General features: G+C 44.3%; 3 protein-coding genes across 8 annotated transcripts in view; 1 reads left to right on the top strand and 2 right to left on the bottom strand.

Moving 5' to 3' along the window:
* Positions 1-2,361, bottom strand: part of Iml1 (GATOR complex protein Iml1) — a 68,449-nt gene extending 66,088 nt beyond the window's left edge. For 4 of the 6 annotated variants that reach the window (XM_075685428.1, XM_075685429.1, XM_075685430.1 and 1 more), the window contains exons 1-6: positions 1,971-2,361; positions 1,788-1,875; positions 1,547-1,593; positions 876-961; positions 704-802; positions 484-533 (exon numbers count right to left, since the gene is read on the bottom strand). In XM_075685428.1, coding sequence (XP_075541543.1) covers positions 484-533; positions 704-802; positions 876-961; positions 1,547-1,593; positions 1,788-1,875; positions 1,971-2,013 — 413 coding nt within the window. In that variant the 5' untranslated portion in view covers positions 2,014-2,361. The remainder of the gene's footprint in view (positions 1-483; positions 534-703; positions 803-875; positions 962-1,546; positions 1,594-1,787; positions 1,876-1,970) is intronic. The other 2 variants (XM_075685431.1, XM_075685433.1) reach the window with 1 other exon arrangement.
* Positions 2,362-2,422: 61 nt separating this feature from the next.
* holn1 (CD2 antigen cytoplasmic tail-binding protein 2 homolog holn1) lies at positions 2,423-13,717 on the top strand. The gene is made up of 6 exons (XM_075685438.1): positions 2,423-2,531; positions 3,161-3,346; positions 4,589-4,755; positions 6,555-6,768; positions 11,418-11,696; positions 12,189-13,717. The coding sequence occupies exons 2-6, from the start codon at positions 3,172-3,174 to the stop codon at positions 12,410-12,412; spliced, it is 1,059 nt and encodes a 352-aa protein (XP_075541553.1). The 5' UTR covers positions 2,423-2,531; positions 3,161-3,171; the 3' UTR covers positions 12,413-13,717.
* The window catches only part of LOC142575788 (betaine-homocysteine S-methyltransferase-like), a 24,313-nt gene continuing 17,283 nt past the window's right edge, over positions 13,165-20,194 (bottom strand). Inside the window, exon 4 of the mRNA XM_075685439.1 lies at positions 13,165-15,807. Within this exon, the coding sequence (XP_075541554.1) occupies positions 15,541-15,807 (267 nt within the window). The 3' untranslated portion in view covers positions 13,165-15,540. The remainder of the gene's footprint in view (positions 15,808-20,194) is intronic.

Below are 20,194 nucleotides of genomic sequence, written 5' to 3'. Positions count from 1 at the left end.
CTAACAGCAATGGTGTTTTGCACCTGTGCAAGAGGCATTAGATTCACTGCCAAGACGTGGCAGCTTCATTCCAAAGGCAGAATAATAATAATAAAACGAAGACTATGCACTTAGACTTCAGTGAACATTAAACGACCGCACCCAGCAAAAATTGATCTTGATCATCACACCACATCTCTCATAGGTCACTTGCAGTTTTAGGATGTTAAAATCAATCACTAGATAAGCAAACTAATACCGGTGTCACACGGGCACTTTTGATCACAAGTGAGCCTGATCCAGATCGAAATTCTTGACCATGATTGGCTCCCACATGCAGCTTGCACATAGGAGCCAATTGCGACCGAAAAATTCTAACTCTATCAGGCTCGATCATTGAAAGTACAACCGTGTGACACCCGTATAATAATAACAATGGCAAAAAAAGGAATAAAATCATGTGAGGCCTATTAATACAGTATCTCCATGCTGAGTATGACTCACATGCTTGAATGAATCTTGATGAGCTTTTTGGTGTAAACACATGTGTTGATCTAAAAAGAATACAACAGAGCAACCATCAGTGACAACAGCTCTATGGTGATATTCTCTGGAGTAATTCTCAGAGACACTCACGAGCGCCAACAACCAACAATTTTACTGGAGGCAAGCTAAAAAAGATATTGTTTGGCACATGAGAAAAAAAAAGCAATGAGTCACGTACTATGGGTAAACTCACCATAGCTTGCTTCCAACGCCACATGTCACTGCGAGCCAGATAGTGGTCTTTAAACACAAGTTCAACGGAATCAAGGGCCACATCCTGAAAAAAAGAACTGGTTGAGAAGTCACGAATTAAAGAATAGAACAGCAGGAAGCCATGTCGTTCAACAAACCCTTGGGTCCACCTTGTTAACAATGACATCAGCATACACCCTGAGCTGGAAGGCATTGGCAAGGCTTTGCTCCACACTTATGGCATCTAAAAAAAAAAAGGAAGACAAAGCATGAAATTAGTTTAGTGTGGTTGGTAGACCTTGCGTAAGAATGAAGCACAGCTTCCAGAAGAAGAATTGAAGAATTTTGATGTGGTGTGTAGTTAGCAAAGGAATTCATGAGCAGTGTGGGCAGCAAGGTCAGCTTCGCTGTTCCTGCCATAACAGATGAGTTAATTGTACAATGTTGCGCACATGGTTATGCTAGAAGTATTACTTTCTCTACAAAATACTAATTACATTCCAGCAACACCATCTACTATGCTGTAAAAGGTCATCAAGAAGTAGACTTCTAACAAATGTTCAACTACATGCCATTAATTCATTATATTATACTAAGTATCGGACACAGCAAGGTGAGGCCGACATGTGGGTCAAGTCCCAGTTCCACACTAAATGACACTAGCTTGGTCATGCAACTTAGCAATTACTTTGTTTCTTTTAACTTCACAGTGAAGGAGATATGGTTACGAGAATTTAAATCATTCTATATCTATGCTATAACCTCTGCGTCCAATGAGATCATATGAAAGAGTGCAAATTTGGGAATAAAAAAAAAGATGACAACAAACCTTTCTGGAAGTCTTCCTTTAGTGTTGTCACTTGAAGCAGTAAGCGGCTGTAAGTGCAACAATACTGTTGACAACATCGCACTCAAAGGCATTTCTGAAGATGGTTTTCTGCGCAACAGGTGCGCAACCTCGCGAATTAACAACATCAATGTCAGCTTCCCCTGCTTTCTCCTGCACCAGCTAAGCTCAGAACAGACAATTCGAAATCAGAGACACGCTGAAACATTCTACGCAGGCTCACCTGTAGGTGTCATCAGGGAGGTATATTTCAACGATGTCTCCGATCTGCAGACCTGGAAAGTCTTTGGCGCCTATTATCAGGCTGTCATCTGTTAAAATAATTGTGTAAATAAAGTACACAGATAAGTTATGTTCCGTCCCCAATTGCGCACACAGTAAAGCTATAACAGCAACATGCACTTACCAGAAAAACTTTTCTGATGACAAATGAGCTTCATTTGCTTCATTGGTTGCTTTTATCTTCGGAAGCGCACTTGCCACTGGCGGCTGCCTATTTACACGCACGTATCTTGTCGTGAACACAAGGTCATGCTTTAGAAGTGTCAACTAAAGTTGTGTTTTATGAACAGAACTGCACTGGGGCTCACAAGGCCGCATAACAGCGGCGCTCGGCTGTTTGTTTGCTTCAAAAGCGTTTGACCGACTCTCTTAAATAATTAGTCAATGCAGACAAAAAGGAAACATATTGATGACAACACTACAATAATGTGCTGTTTTATATAAAACTAAGAACATGTTTAACGAACGCTGCGCCTAAACATCACCACCCAAGAAAACAACTGATAGCGGCGGCAGTTTCTTCTTATCCCTAGGTTTCCTATTATTTCCCTAGGCAAGCCTAAAAGTTCTCTGTTTATGTTTACGATGATCCCCAGTTCCGATCCACTTCAAGCGCACGCAGTCTCTGTGGAGCACACAAAATGACCGTTTCGGAGTTCTTTATATTCTTCTCACAGCGTTGACGGTGCGTTTTCCTGCCTAATTTCATTCGTTGCTCTAGTGCTCAGGCTGCAGTATATGATGTTGCATTGGTAGGCGTGTAAACTACGTAGTACCGGCAAACGAGATTGCCGCCAACTGCGAACCCGATCGCATGCCTAGCATGGAAACATGTGGCTATGATCGAACACGATGGCACATTTGGCTGCTTTTAGCAACTGGCGGTAACGCCGTTGTATGCCGCAGATGGTGCTTGTGTCATCTATCTTGTGCGTGATGTTGCGAGAAAGTATTAAATAAACCGAGCGATCAGCATGCCTGCTCGCATGCCGCTGACCACGGTGTTTGAAACGCGAGGAGTGCCAAGGCTTCATCGTCGCATATCCAAGTAACTAGGTATTTCTCAAGTTAGACACACTGCTAAAACATTTGTTTGCAGGCTGTAACTTCTGCATCTTGTTTGCGGCAGAGATGTTACACTTGTCGCATGAACACTAGCAGATGGATATATATGTCATGTGCCTTGTAAACATATCTAGTTTCTTCTTGGTTTTTATTGATTTGGTCTAACTAGCACTTCGAAATTGTTACAGTGGGTGTCCTACATTTAGATGTGTGATCACAGCACTAACTGCATGGTTTCTTTCTCCACAGCCCGACATACCATGACCATGTCATCCAAAAGAGTGCAGTTTGATGAGATGGAAGATGAGCTACTTGGAAAGGAACCACTGGGGGAAGGCGTTAAGAAGAAGTTTAAAAACTCCTTAGACAGTGATGAAGAGGATGATGAAGTTGAAGACAAGAAGTACAACTTGCTTAACCCAGATGATGTAGAAGGTAAGTTGCACTTGTATGAAAGGGCCTGTTTAAGTAATCCTACAAAATCCTTGTCTTCAAGCCCATGTGATCATCTTGGTAGTTTGCCCAAATTATTTGAATAAACCCACGTTATAACTTTGGAGCATGATGACATTATCAAGCTAGTATCGTGCTCCGTTTGGCAGTGCTTTCTGTTGACAGCTGCAGGCAAATGACACCATCTACGTTGCATAATTCTGCTTCAAATACAGCAGTCACACACTCCACAAACGCTGACCTGGCCGTTCTTTCATGCTGTTCTTTTATGACTAATTTCAATTAGGAAAGATGTAGGTCAGTAGTCATGCATTTCTTGGAAGCTTTAATTTCTAGGTTTTCAATTGCAATGTTGTACCTGTATATTCTACATTCGCAAGTTCAAAGTAAAACTTTAACTGGGAGGCAATGAAACAAGCGTATAGTACATGGCACATTACCACAATGAAAGTATTTCATACTTAGGCATCTTGTCATGTGTCCCTTTTCTGTCACTTGCATGTTAGCAAAGAAGCAGGAAAAGATGTTTCTATCCTGATTCACCTTCCATGTACAGCAATCACGTGCATTTGCTCTAATTCCACTATATGGGTGGGTTTCTGTGTACTGTTCGTCTTCTGAGTGCCTAAATTTGTTGTGCAATTGCGACGAGTTTCCATCCGTAATACTTCTATGTTTGTACAGTACAATTGTCTATTTGTGGTTACAGTAACTCCCAATAAATGCTCGTAAAAATTTCACACACTTTTCACACGGAAGCTCTGGAACAATTGTATTCAGGATATTCTGACTTTTTTAAGAACTGCTACTTTTGTAGAGCCATTTAACTACACTCTACAGTAGTCTAACAAAGTGATTGCACTGGAATAACTTCGTGTACAAGAAAGTGCCCTCCAAAAAAATATTTTTTTCATTGTATGCTAGTAAAACAACAACTAAAGAAACTATATAAAATAAAGTGACAACTTTGAAAGGAGCAAACGAATCTTGCAGTTCTTGTAAGTGAAATTTCATGAATAACAAAAATTATTTTTTGAGCTGAATCTATTTGTTACTCTCTTGTGTTCTTTGCAGATGTTAAATAATCATGCAACATTCTTTTCTTGTTGTTGTCATTGTCAAAGAATGCTTATGCTGCATCATTCATTTTCATCTATGTGCGTGGTAAAAGCGCATTGTAGAGCTGGAGACATCATCTGATTACCTTATCGTTTTATCATTTAGGACAGGAAGACAAAACTATTGAGTATGATGGAAACATCAAAATCACTCCATTCAACATGGAAGATGAAATGGAGGATGGTCATTTTGACAAAGATGGCATGTTCATCTTCGATAGGGAGAAACCGGAAATACGTGACAATTGGCTCGACAACATTGATTGGGTCAAGGTGAGCTTTATCACCTGCGCTGGTACATGAAATCATCAGGAATTCTAAGCATATTTTTAACATTGCCTTTTTTGCAGTTGTCATATGTTCAGTGTGTGATACTTTGAAGTGTTGTGTATTCAGCTAATTGCATATCTTGAGAGTTAAATTATAATGCATGTGCATTTGTAATAATGTAACTATGTATTGAATCTAAGTGACAAGATTTCCCAAACAACAAAGTGGGATGGGAAACTGGTGGTCATGGTGGGTGAAAAAGGCAACATGTTGCATGAGGAGGTGCACAGAAGCAGCAGTTTATACATGGCTGTAATGTACAAACTAACTGCATTGTCACTTGGAGAGTTGGCACATATTTCTAAAATGTATCAACTAGTTCAAGAGCAAACTGCAAATGAGGCCTTGCCTGGCTTCGGCCCCTCTGCCTTCCCTCTTCTCTTCAGTCCAGATATCTTGCGTCGCACGATATAAGCCTTCTTTTTTATTTTGTTGTTGAGAAATACAGTCAAAGAAGATTTGAGTGGTTAGGAATAATGAAATTGAGCATCACATCTGTTTCCATTGTGATGTGCCAGCAGTTTGTGTCTATTCAGGATTCTCAATGTAACCTGAGTATGGGAGGTCTTTTGCAGATTCATACCTACTTTTAGTGATTTGACAGTGGGCAGGACAAAAAACAGTACCTTTGGTACAGTGGGATTAGAACCATAAGAGTGGTATGTTTCTTGTTAAGCCAGAACGTCTGGTCACTTTAGTCTAGCCATGTTTAAAATTAAATTATGGGGTTTTACATTCCAAAACCACTTTCTGATTATGAGGCATGCCATAGTGGAGGACTCCGGAAATTTTGCCACCTGGGGTTCTTTAACGTGCACCCAAATCTAAGTACACAGGTATTTTCGCATTTCACCCCCATTGAAATGCGGTCGCCGTGGCCGGGATTCGATCCCGTGACCTCGTGCTCAGCAGCCCAACACCATAGCCACTGAGCAACCACAGCGGGTCTAGCCATGTTTGTGCTCTATGAGCCAGTCATCAAAATGTTAGCTGTGACCGCAGTTTGTTTGTAAACAAAGAAGTATTGATTGTGAGTTGAGTGTTGTGAACAATCTCAGCAGCTTTATTTTAATCATTTTTCATGGGGAGGAAGTACATACTTCTGCAAAAAATGAAGAAGAGAAGTGAAGTACAAGCCTGATGTTTTCCTGGATATGATATTTTGTCTTACGTATATTGTGGAAATTGTCACAGCACTCAGTCGTTTCAGTACACATATATTTAGAAGTTTACTGTAATTGTGATTCTTTCTGTTTATTACATTTGCATTGTTGACTTCAAGTTCACTTATGTTGGCATATTCAGCTTGTTGCACCATTTCCTGTCTGTATGAGTACACATGTTGGACATGACCAAGTATTTCCTTGATACAGAGAAAGCCACCTCATGCTTTGCTACTGTGATATTTTCGCTTGCCAATATTCTTCTAGATTACAAGTCATATGAAAATGATCAAAGATCGTTATAGTATCTGTGGTTATGAAAATCAGACTGGCTGAATGAAATTACCGGTGTGCGTACCTTAGATTAACTGCACCGAAGGAGTGAGGGTGTCTATCTTTGATGCTTAGTGTATGGCAAGCAGAACCGACACTTCAAGGTTAGGCATTACTCTTAAAGGTGATTTAGGGTGCTCCACTTGTAGAAAGCCATCATCATCTTGCCCATGTCACTTAAACATGCAAATAATGCACAAGTGGCCCTGCATGTAATTGGGTCCTGCCCTCTTTCACGTGCTTCAGGTGCAGCCTTCAAAACCAGCAGTAGAGGATAGCAGAGGCTCAGACGACTCCGACGATGAGGAAAGTGTGGATGCACTAGCACTTTATGGAGAGATGCTGGAGATCATGCAGCCTGGCGAGACTGTCCTGTCTTGCATCAAACGCCTCGGAGGAGGGAAGCGAGATTCGACAATAAACCGCTGGAAGAAGAAGAAACAGGAGCCAAGTGAGCCAGGTTGGTCACTCTTTTGCTTGGGTGGCAGGGTTGATGTGTCGACATCATTATAGTGGCATCATCATCTAGCTTGTGATTGCTCTCACGCAGTGAAAGTGACATATTTGATATTTCAGAATACTAATCTATCAGTTTAGCTTGTCTTCATGTTCTTTTTAAAGGGCCCCTCACCAGGTCTGGCCATATTGAGCTGACAAATGCAATGCATACAATGTGCGCTAGCAATCGTGTCTGCAAAGTATTACACCTCTACACGCCATGAAAACAGCTCAAATTTCGAACTAACACCATGTGCCCTTTTCCTCCTGGGTGCCGCACTCCCCGCTGGTGAGTCGGTCACACAAGTGCGCTACTTAATTCGCAGTGCTGTGACGTCACTCACTGTGACACATGTCTGAGAATTATCCAAGGCAGCAGCAGTTATTTGTTGGATTTGTTGCTTGAATAGATTAATTAAAGTTTAGAGAAATAATAAAACCTACAAACCGAATATCTACGTGCCTTTGTTTTACTTCGTACTGTAGCAAGAGAGATGCATTTCTGTTTCGACTTGCAGTCGCATGCACAGAGAATGGAATTATGTCATTTTCGACCATGTTGCAGCACACGATCATGCTCTTTAATCTGCTCGCACCTACCTCAGTGTTCATGTGGCAATGACTTCTCATACCCATAGTCTGGTGCCAGTGGTACAACATCGTGGTGTATCGCAGTAAGGATCCATGAGCTGGGCCAGTCTCTCCAAATGTGCATGCACTGAAGGATTCATTTCACAGAAGCAGCCAGACAACAACACATGTGTTCTCATGTACAGAGCAATACAAAACAAGCGCAACAGCACGCATGCGAGCTTGTCGTTGGAAGTGCGTCACACAGCAAAAATGCAAGGAAAAAAAGGGGCGGGGAGGAGAAAGAAGGTGGGGATTGTGAGATGTACATGATGCAATCCTCCGGCTCCAATATGGGAGAATGCAAGAAAGGAACTTTGCTTGCGGAGGCTAGACAGGGGCAAGGGGCAAGAGTGTCTGTGTTGGTAGTGATGCTTGCCTCCTTGAATCATGGGTTCACAATACTTCAAACATTTCTATATCTGCTAATAATGAACTAATTTAAAAAAGTCTTGCGGTAAAATACTCCCTAGAGGGCACATAACAATATCCAGCATATAACACATACAAAGCCTAGTTTGAGACCGTGTAGATATAGAACAGCCTTCGTGCAAGATTTCACGTTTGAAATAACAGTGGATGTACCGCGAAAAGTGACCAATAATAAACATTTTAATACGGAAAGTTGCAAAAAGGGTTACAAGGTTTGACAAATGCAAATATCTCGGTGTGCTCATACACAAAAAACTGAACTGGAACACCCACATTAAATACATAGCATCAGTAGCATTATACAAACTATGGTTACTGAGACACCGTTTAAGACACTGCTAGTAAAACAAAGTTTACTGCTTACACATCATTAGCGAGACTGTTACTCAACTATGCTGGTGTCATTTGGAATCCGAATTCTAAGACAAATATTGCCCTTATCGAACGTGTACAGAGAAAAGCAGTGCGTTTCATTTATAATGTCTACAACTGAAATACATCTGTATTTCGAACTCAATCAGAACTCAATCTCGAACTCAATCTAGCCTCGAACTCAATCTAGCCTTCCAACACTCCACTCATGCCGTAAATTTCATAGATTAAAAATGACGTACAGGGTGGTCCTTTATGAAAGGGAACATGAGAGCGCATGGCCCGTGCTCTGTGGAGGCTGCTTAGAGTGCCAGCAAGTGGCAGTAGGGAGAAGCTCGTCTGCTTGTGGCGCCATCTATTGGCAGCCAGAAAAACCAGGAATGGCCGATAGGCAAGCGCCTGCTAGAATTAGCTTGAATTACCCCCCCCCCCCCCCCCCCCAATGCATGACTGCTGCGCAAAAAGCGGGGCCTGCAGCGTGTCTGCTGCTAGGAAACCGCACTGCATACGCAAGCGCACTGGAAATGTGGAAGTGCCAACATACGCCCGGTAGTTATTAGGTACTCCTGGCATATCTATATTGATGCGTAAGCATTCTAGGGCTACATCACTCTGAACTTTGTCCGTCCGTCCCTGAACTTTTCTGTGTAATGCGTGACACGATGCACTGCATGCATAGTAGGTATACATGGTGTCCTATGGAGGTGTATATGAGAATGCCTTATGACTACATATGACTAATGAGATTTATGATTTTGACTATATATATTGAGTACTGAGATGTGTAGTTGGTAAGTAAGGTTAATAAACACTAATAAGATTAGTTATGATAAAATTAGTTGAGTATAATGACAAATAGTTGAGGGTAATTAGGAATACTGAGGCTAATTAAAATAAATTTGTTAAATTATTAGACTAATAAAAAGTTACTAAGGTTAAATCAACGAAGCCTAATAAAATATTAAGGGTACCTTGAGATTAATTAGACCTAATTAAGTAACCTTAGATATTAATTAGGTATAAACATTTTTCCATAGCTTTAAATAATGTTAATTGAGTAATTAAGTATATTAATTATAGAAATAACTAAGCCCGAACAATAACAAAATAATGACCTAAGCTAAAGTTTCACCTGAGTGCACTACTCTCCTAAACCACTTCGAATCATGTCAGGTTTATTCATGCTATGGGGGGAGTGGGTAGCCAGGGCTCCATACTGCAAAAAAAGTATGCAGAAGCTCTACTGGAGTTGTCAGTATGCATAAGCCTATCCCCAAATTTAAGTTGGCCCACCCCCAAATTTATGTTGGCCTACACCCAAATTTCAAGTTGGCCCACCGCCAAATATTATGTTGGCACCCCCCGAAATTTAAATTGGCCCACTCCTAAATTTATGCTGGCCTACACCCAAATTTCAAGTTGGTCCACCTCTACTATAGGCTTCCCCATGCATTTTCTGCGTATCTGCGTATCTCTGCGTATCCCTGCGTATCTCTGCGGTTATTCTGCCTAATCATTCTTTTTCAATTGTTCCTCATCGCTTATAAAGCTACCAATCATCTACAATTACACTATTCATTAAATGTTGCAATTTCGCACATTACGCATTTTTGTGCAGATACAAGGCATTACAATTTTCGCGTGGTGGACAGATCTTGCTGCAGCACTCGCCGAAGAATTCTTACACATTAAAATACGGTGGGAGTGCCTATTAACTAGCGGGCATATGTTGGTCCTTCCACATTTCCAAAGTGCTAGCGTACTGAGTGCGGTTTGATAGCAGCAGACACTGCGTTGCAGGTCCCGCCTGTTGTGCATCCACCTGCCGTGGGAGGCAGTCCACAGTCACTTGCCTATCAGCCGTTTGTTTATTCTGCCCGCCAATAGATGGCGCTACAAGTAGACATGCTTCCTCTTGCTGCCTGTTGCTGGCGCTCTAAGCAGCCTCTGCAGAGCACAAGCCACACACTCGCGTGTTCCCTTTCATAACCCTGTACAACTTTGTGAACAATCAGATGAAACTGGAATTTGACGTATACATCCAGTTAAACAAATCAAAATGTAAGAGTCAAGCACAAGAATACTATTCTAATGCCACTGTCATTAACTTCCAGCATACCACTTTTCGTTTTTCCCACGAACTGTCATGGAGTGGAATTCACTGCCGCAAGAAGTAACAAATTTATGTAGGGTTGAATCATTTTTAGCTACCCTCCCTGACGATGTGTGATCTGTCAAATTTGCTGCATCGATTTTCTTTGTGTCTTATGACCGGCACACACTCTGTGGTCTTAATGCGGTCATGTTTATTTTTATTTATTTAATTCTTTTTCACACACTTGTCCACTAATTTATGTAGCCCTTCCAATTTTATCGGTGCAGTATGCAATCATTCAATCTTTGCTCTTTGTTACATGCACATGTTTTCAGATGGTTATACGAAAGTAATCTTCACTATGTGCTTGAAAACCTTTTGCTCTTTTCTTCAGTTTTTGCTTTTTTGTTTTGAAATGTGTGTACCTGTACCTAATGTAACTCTAGTACTTCATTGCTAACCGCTGCTGCCCTGGCTCCAAAAGGCGGCTGGTAGTACTGTACAAATAAATAAAATTAAAAAAGAAATGAAACACTGTCATAATCACTTTCAATAAATGATGCAGAACTTGGAACATAGAAAACCTGGCCATCATTTCCAAGATCTGGCGAATCTCAGAGGCCACATGCTAAGATTAGTATTGTATCCAATAACCACCAGGTGCCCGCATTGTCTACTTAAGTGCCATACAGCAATTGTTAATAGGAAAATTAGACAATTAACGGCACACAAACCTTGCTGAGATTGCTTCAGTAGTACACACCACTCATAACCAGTTTAGCCAAAGTAAAATTCTCTTGCAGTTGGCCTATAATTATTCTTTAAACTTTGCCTTAGGAAGCCATCAACATCCAGGTTGAGAACTTTTCTGCCAGTACTTCAGCACACATAATGCTGTGCAAAGGGAGACCTGCAAACAACTAAAGCTGTCACTGTGGCTTGTTTTGGAGCAAGTTGTGATGACCTAGCATACTCCGGCATCTAGCTTCCACGTTATAATATAGGACATTTGCACCTGAAATGTGTGGAGGCTGCCATTATTAAATCAATCATATTTGTGTATTTTTCTATGTACACTTCAGACAGCACCAAGGATGTTGCGCCAAAGGAGCACCTCCTGCGGATGACCGAGCTAGCTGACCGACTGGTGTCGACTGGTGACATGGACATTTACCAGCAGACATACGAGCGGCTCAAATTCTTGCGAGAACACAAACAGCAGGCCAAAGAGGCCAAAGCAACAACTACAGCCGTAGAGGGGTCTTCCTTCGACATGTTTGCAGATGATGTCGACAGCACGAAAGCTACTGAGCCATTACCCGTCAAAGATGAGAAGGCAGGAGCTGAAAACAAGAGCGATGGTATGTGGTCACCCCCACCCCCCTGCTTTTTTTTTTCCACATCATTAGCTGCTAGATGGACACTCCTGTTCAGAGAATGCATGCAGCTGCATTACATATTGTGCTCCGGCTGGACAGACTTGGTCAGTAAAAGTTCATCATAATTCATCTGCGTCTCAAAAACTTGCTGACCGTGACTTTGCTGACTTTGCAAACTTGCTGACCGTGAGAATAATTCATAATGTGCATTTACTGTGCAAAGTCATGCACAAGATTTGAAGGATTTGTTGGCACAATTTGTTACATGTGCGCCGTATATCTCTTGTTCCACGATTTTGCCAAAGAAAGAAAGAGGAGGTATAAATGGTTTCGTGCCTACGCTCAATTTATGGCCTCCAAAGAATGGTGTTGAGAGAACTCAGTAGCGGTCTGCTTTTCTTCTGCCTTAACCCATCTAACAATATTTTTTTAAGGTCTGCCAATCTCTCAACACTGTCACTTTCATGTTTTCAGATGCAGAACCAGTGAGCTCATCGATAGGCGAGGATGAAGTGATGTGGGAATTCAAGTGGGAGGAGTCGGATGATGCACCAGTGTACGGATTACACACATCGGCTCAGATGCTGCAGTGGGTGCAGGAGGGATACTTTCAAGATGGCGTCTGGGTCCGCAAAGCACATGAAACCGATCGTCCATTTTATAGCTCAAGACGAATCGACTTTGACCTCTACGTGTGAAGCCATCTCTTGCAGAACAATCCGTTGACCGAAACGCAGAATGCAGTGTGTCTTTTGCAGTTGTCTTTAAGTGTTTCTGTTGAACAGACATAGTCAATATAGTCGCTGTACAAGTGAGAATATGGGCCTGAATAAGAGAAGGCTTGTTGTGCTCGTTGGGGAGTCACAAAACTGTGACATTCTGGAAATGAAATGTTGTGCTTCTGCAGACACCTCTATGCAGAAGCATCCAAAGCTTTTGCGCTGCATTTTCTGTTCAGCACTATTGCCTATTGATATGTGGAAAGCACCAATACATACTTGGCATGATGCCATTGTTAGTGCACCATGGAGAGGTGCTCTTTGCTCTTTTTTATTCTGTTTGATGTCCACTGCACATTGTTCTGTGTCCTCCTACTGTGTGAAACATATCCACATTTCCTTCACTTGTAATGTTGCTATGCCTGTGGTAGCTTTGTGAGAAAGAGTTGGAATGAAAGGACAGAAATCATTGCCCCTGTATCATTGCTTTACTTATGTACTAATAACAGGCATCTGCATGCACAGATGTGCTGATTATCATTTGGCATATTGCTGTACGTGGTTGGAACCGTACAAGTTGTATATACTCCTATCTTTGCAATAGAAATGCTGACACACAAGTTGTCTTGAAGTTGGCAAGTGTGATGGACATTGCTGAGCATTCGGTACGATCATGTCATTGTTTTTTAACTTCTAATGTCACTTCTCTTTAATACAGTATTTTAGCAACCTTATAAGCTAGCAGATGCATAGCATGAGGGGAATGACTCCTAATTGTCCGAAATTTGTAATGTTTGTATTTGCTGTACTCTGTGGTGCTCTGACCATCATTGACACTCGTCTTGTTAAAATGCACTCGTTTGTGACTTTCATATGTAAAGCTGTTGTCAACTAAATTTAATCTGAGCTGATTCCTTAGCAATGTCATGAGAAGCTGTCGTTTCATGTGGCATTGTGCTAAGCAATGTATTAACGTAGGAGAAATGGTTGGTGTCGTCTTGTTTTGTACGCTTTCAAGTTGTTTTTGTTATGTTTTCTCAGTGTGTCACAATGTCTGGTGATGCATCATGAAAGCACATACATTATTCAAAGCACTCTTTGACTGAGGAAGGAGAGCAGCAGCATAAGTGGTGGTGTGCACGAGCTATGTTGGATGTTGAAATATAATTGCTTTAGTGCCCAAGCTTGAAGTTTTGTAAAGCTTTGCGCTAATGAATGTGTCATGTCCCAAGGACGCCGCTGGATACAAATAAAAGCAGTGCACATCTTATCGAATATGTATTATAGTGGGTTTTACATATCAGAGGTGAACGCTTAGCAAACCTCGTAGCCTCCCTGGTTGTATCGCAATTGTATTATGGCACAGTGGGCGACACTCGTGCTTTGAAAGTTACAAAGAAACCACGTGTACTCACTCCTAGAGGTGTTACAACTCTTGTCCATTTGCCAGATACGAACACAAGCAATGGCTCCCAAGCCTCTGCTGGGCTTTAAAGCATACCTGCCAACCTGTGAACTTCAATATTCATAGAGCCCCACAGACATGACCCGGAGTAAGGGGGTATTTGGATTTTCTTTCTTTAGTTTGCCCTCAGCGCCTTTCATGGTATACATATGCATTTGATTGCAATTATTCACCTTTAGATACAGCACACAATCCACAACGAACTTTGAGCATTGTTAAACTCACAAGCAGCGCATTGTTTTTGAGGCAACAGTGACTTTTGCAGCGACCTTGGTGTTGCCGATTTTATTTGGTACAGAAACCTGTTTGACTAAACCTGCACGAAGCAAGTATCCCTCTATGGTCCTTTTGCCATCTGAAGATTTCCAAGAATGTCTTCAGAGGCGGAAGAATAAAAATTTTGACAAGCAGCATTTTTTCATTAAATTTAGTGCAACTTTCACAAAATCGTAAAACGAGCTCAAATTCTTACACTTTAAGAGACATTCGGGAGAGTTGGCACGAATGCTTAAAGGGACACTAAAAGAAAACAAAGTTAGATATGTCATATACACAGCTGAAAGTTTGTGTTCCAGCATGCCATCTACATCCAATACACACACACAGCATCCTAGAATTTGGTGGTAGGCTGGGAGGAGGTATTATTAAATACTATTAAAGCGCTACGATTGGCCACGCACGTGGGACATTGTGGGTGAGGAACACATGTAACTGCAAATGCTAAGTAGGAATAAAATTGCACTCAGGTGTAAATTTAGTCCTCAGCTGCACATTCTAAAATACTGTCTCTCTGGTTCTCTGCCTCGCGAGCCAAAGTCATTTGAACCAGCAGAAGTGCTCCACGCATTCCACTGTTCCCCTGATGGTAGGGAGGAGCGCAAGTGAATGTCAAGATCAGAGTCGTGATGACAGTCCGGTTGATGAGAGCAGCATTCCGGGCAAGTTGGTAATCCATTACTCAAGTATTATTGCGCAACAAAAAGAAGACACGGATGTAAGAAAAGAGGAACACACACTAAGTTCGTTTACTTTTATTTTTTTCTTCCACTCTAGGAAACTTGCACTAGCAGCTCCTGTTGAGCTGCCCACGACCAACGGAGTGGTGCCTGTCTTATTAAGAGTCGAATCTATTCGTTTCAAAATCTTGAATTTTCACAGGCCCCCAAGTTTAGCATTTCTATTAAGCTGGTGTGTTTTAATTCGATGTGTCGTATAGAAAATCTCGCACGGCTTATGTGCGCTGTCAATTATCCCGCTTCCAGAGGCCTTCCGCATCATTCTACTTGCCTGCGAGTACCTTTGCCTCTCGGAAAACTTCCGGATAGTTTCGAATTCGATATTCTCGAAGTTCGCAGTCATAGACCCCAGAGCCTTCGCGTGCTGTACTTGCGTGATTGCCCGTTACATGCACGTACATACGATCAACACCTTCCAAAAGAAGGAGTCACCTTCTCCCCACATGACATCCTGTTGAGAAGGCAGTCTTGGACGCCTTTTAGGGCGCTACGCTATACTACGATATACGGCTAGATAATCGCCTGCAAAGAGCACTGCGACCTGCAGTTGCAGCACACTTTAAATGTACACCCCAGAACATAAAAACGCGTATATTTTTAGAACTCGATCCACAAACGCGCGGTGCCTAATGAACTTCCTTGGCCGCGCCTTCAGCGACCATGGCGAGTGCTTCGACGACGGCGGCCATGTGGTCGGTGCCGGTGCCGCAGCAGCCTCCGAAGAACCGGACGCCGGCTCCGTACCACTCGACCACCTGCGACTGCAGCTTCTTGCGGTCCTTGGGCGGCTGGCCGAACGCTCCCGCCTCGTGGAACTCGGCGTCGGGCCGAGCGACCAGCGGTGGCCTTCCCGCCTTCCAGACGCCCGACAGCAGTGGTGCCACCATGTGCGCCTGGATCCGAATTAAGCGGAACATCGAGAGATGCACCAGTGAGAAACACCAACTAATACGTGTTTCGGACTAGTTGGCAATGCGCGCGCGTACTTCAAGAACACGGGACGAAAGATAACGCGTTCAGACAGGTCGCTGTGTTAACTGAAAAACAAGAGTTCTCGAGGCCCTGTGGCCCGATTCTACAACTGCAAGGCGGACAGCAAAAGTGCTGCTGAAGTTCACGCATGATACGAATTCGCTAGACGAGCGGCTCTATAGTAAGGCTGTTGTCTAATCTACATAAGCATATTCACTCCTTACACTGTAATCATGATCCATTCCAATACTTTCACTCATTAATCCCCTTTTCCCCAGCGTAGAGTAGCAGACTCTGCACCAGTACAGTTCGACCTCTCTGCATTTCCTGTAAATATATTGTTACAAGCACGGGGAAAAGGGGTTTATTTAGGCGTGCGAGGGCAGGAACGGCAGGCTACGAAGAACAGGAATGGCCGCTGCACAGTCTTCGTTCTCCTCTTCCCCTCTCTTCTTGATCCCCGCGTCCCTTTGACGCGCTTGGACGTAACATACCTCCCCTCGCAGACAAAGCCCCCTGGGCGAGTCAACTAGCTTGTCGTGGCGTACATGATTTCAACCGTGCGACATGCGCGACTTGTGTCCTAGCAGAACGTCTACCAGTGTTCGTGAGGCGCGCGAGAGTATAGTTCACTTCGCTGACTTTGTCGATGACAACATACGGTCCATCGTAGTTTGCCAGCAGCTTTTGACACAAACCGCGCTTCCTTGTGGGAGTCCAAAGCCAAACGAGATCACCAGGGTGATATGTAACAGGCCGATGTCGTGCGTCGTAGCGGGCTTTGGAGTTTTCTTGTGATGCCAAAGTCCGCAGACGCGCAAGTCGCCGAGCCTCTTCAGCGAGGCATAGCGTATCGGCGACCGTAGGATTTTCGTGGTGGTAAAAGGGGAGGACAGTGTCGAGCGTATACTGGGGCGGCCGAGCATATAGAAGGAAGAAGGGGCTGTAGCCGGTTGTCTCGTGCTTGGCAGTGTTGTAGGCGTAAGTAATAAACGGTAAAACTTCATCCCAATTCTTGTGATCGGACGCAACATACATGGAAAGCATATTGGTGATTGTTCGATTAGTGCGCTCAGTGAGGCCATTCGTTTGCGGATGATACGGCGTCGAGTGCCGGAGGTGCGAGTTACATAAACGCACAAGCTCTTCCACGATATCCGCCGTGAATTGACGTCCCCGGTCGCTTATGATAACACCAGGCGGTCCATGTCGTAGAACAATAGCGTGAAGTAAGAAAAGCGACACTTCGGTGGCAGTTGCTGATGGTATAGCCGCCGTCTCGCAATAGCGTGTGAAATAGTCGGCGCAGACAATTATCCAGCGGTTCCCCTTAGATGACTTTGGAAAAGGGCCTAACAGATCAATTCCAACTTGCCGAAAGGGTGAGCTGGAAGGCGGCACAGGTTGAAGGAGACCAGATGGGGCAGTGGTTGGGCGTTTCCGACGTTGGCACTGTATGCAGCTGGCGACATAAAACTCAACCGAATGTCGCATCCGGGGCCAGTAAAAGCGTTCTTGAATGCGATAAAGTGTGCGCACAGTGCCTAAGTGACCGGAGGTAGGGTCATCGTGCATAGCCTGAAGGATTGCTGGCCGGAGACGCTCCGGCACCACTAGAAGGAAGCGTGCACCCGTGCTTGAGTAGTTCTTTTTGTACAGGAGCCCGTCACGTACACAGTAGCTGCTTGTTGCACTTGAATGGGCAGAAGTAAAGAGTGGCTCCAATTTAGTGTCTGTCCGTTGTTCTGCTTTGAATGCATCGATATCTGGAAAAGCGGGTGTCACAAAAGCGACGAGATGATCAAAATCGTCTGCGTCGCAGTCCGTCGTGGCAAGCGGCATACGGGAAAGGCAGTCTGCGTCAGCGTGTTTTCGGCCACTCTTGTAGGAAACAGTGAAGTTATATTCCTGCAACCTCAAAGCCCAGCGCGCAAGGCGACCACAAGGGTCGCGAAGGTTCACGAGCCAGCACAGGGAATGGTGGTCTGTGACGACTTGGAATGGGCGTCCGTACAAGTACGAGCGAAATCGCTGAACCGCAAAGATTACAGCGAGGCATTCTTGTTCTGTCACCGTGTAGTTGCGTTCAGGTTTGCTTAATGAGCGACTTGCATAAGCAATCACGTGCTGACGGTCGTCATAGCGTTGGACCAAGACGGCACCCAGACCAACGCCACTAGCATCTGTGTGGATTTCTGTTGGCGCAGTAGGATTAAAGTGGCGAAGGATAGGTCGGGAGGTTAACAGGAACTTCAGCTGACGAAATGCAGAATCGCACTCGGGTGTCCACTCAAACCGTGCGTCTTTATGTAGCAGATTTGTCAGAGGATAAGCGACGTCAGCAAAACCAGGAATAAATCGGCGAAAGTAAGAGCAAAGACCCAGAAAACTACGAAGTTGCTTCACTGACTGCGGTGCACTGAATGCCTCGACAGCTGCCGTCTTGAGGGGATCAGGCCGGATACCGTCTTTGTCAACAAGATGTCCCAGCACAAGTGTTTGACGGTCACCAAAGTTACATTTCTTGGAGTTCAGAACCAGGCCAGCGTTTTTGATGCAGTCGAGGACAATATCCAGGCGCGTATTGTGCTCATTGAATGTGCGCCCAAATATAACAACGTCGTCAAGATAGCACATACAGATGTTCCACTTTAACCCACGTAGAATGGTGTCCATGAACCTTTCAAAGGTTGCTGGAGCGTTGCACAACCCAAATGGCATCACATTGAATTCGAATAATCCATCCGGGGTTATGAAGGCTGTTTTCTCCTTGTCTGCCGGGTGTATCGGGATTTGCCAATATCCTGAGCGCAGGTCCACTGAAGAAAAATAAGAGGCCGAATGCAGGCAATCAATTGCATCATCAATCCGGGGCAGGGGGTAGACATCCTTCTTAGTCACGGCGTTTAATCTTCGATAATCGACGCAAAATCTCCAGTTACCGTCTTTCTTTCTGACAAGTATGACCGGAGCTGCCCAAGGACTCGAGGACTCTTGTATTATTCCATTTTTCATCATGTCATTCACTTGTTCCCCGATTATCTTCCGCTCGTTAGGCGACACGCGATAAGGCTTTTGCCTGATCGGGCGCGCAGATCCCGTATCGATAGTATGGCGTGTTCGTGACTCGGGGATCGAGAACGCTTTGTCCGGCTGCGCAAAGTCAAACACTGACAGATGCTTAGAAAGCGTATCCACCAAGGTATGGCGCTCCCTTGTGCTGAGTGACTTGTTTATCATAGACAGAAGCTTTTTGTCTGAGACGTGGCGAAGGTCAGCAGGTTCACACGGCCGATCTGTTAGTACGGCTACGGACGAAGACGTGTATTCTGTAAAGTAGGCGAGTTTCAAGCCGTCTGGAAGCAGGATGGGTTCTGCCGAGCAGTTGGCCGTCCACAAGCCAGCACGCCCGTTGCCGATGGATACCACACAATGAGGGACAAAAACGTTCTTCTTCATACAATTGAGATGCATTGGCTCTACGGAGGCATCAAAACTGTCTGGAACTTCACCGCGACACACAACCGGCACGCACACAGAGGTGGACGCAGGCACAACAGTATCTGCAGACACACAAAGTTCACCTTGACGGCAAGTCTCCTCTAAGAGCCCGGACGAAACATGGCCATCGACGCAAACTTCCCCCGTGCGACAATCGACGGTCGCACCACACTGTCGCAAAAAGTCGATGCCCAAAATCACTTCGTGCGTCGATCGGGGAATAACTACAAACTCCGTCGCGAAAATTCCACCAGCCAAGGATACGTCAGCAGTGCACACACAAACAGGGCGCAACGACTCGCCGCTCACTCCACAAAACGTTGCAGCCTGGTCCCACCGAAATACAACTTTACGCCCCAACCGACCTTTAAAACCGAGACTCATTACGGATACAGTTGCTCCGGTATCCACTAAAGCCATTGTAGGAACACCATCCACAAGTACATGCACTTTGTTCTTAGTCATAGCAACTGCGGGGGGCATTTCTGTCGATAGCACGTGTCGAGCGACCTCACCCCCATCGGCCGCGCTAGCTAGTTTTCCGGTTGTGAAGGCGAGGAGGAGCGGCGCACTGGCGATGGCGATTGACGTAAACGCGGTGCACGAGAAGTTGGCGGTGGCGTCAAACTCCTGTCAGATGCCGGCGAGCGGCTCCTGAAGCTTCTCTGCCAGTAATCGTTGCCAGGAGGGACGCCAGCTGACCAAGAGGTGGTGTACGGCTGTTGAGTTGTCCTCGTAGGAGGTGTGGGCCTTGTTGAAAATCCGGATCGACCATTCCACGTTGTTGGGCGACGATTGCAAAACCTC

Source organism: Dermacentor variabilis, chromosome 3 (assembly GCF_050947875.1).
Source record: "Dermacentor variabilis isolate Ectoservices chromosome 3, ASM5094787v1, whole genome shotgun sequence".
Taxonomy (NCBI): domain Eukaryota; kingdom Metazoa; phylum Arthropoda; class Arachnida; order Ixodida; family Ixodidae; genus Dermacentor; species Dermacentor variabilis.
Note: the sequence above shows the minus strand (reverse complement) of the source record. Positions and strands in the feature narration are given on the sequence as shown.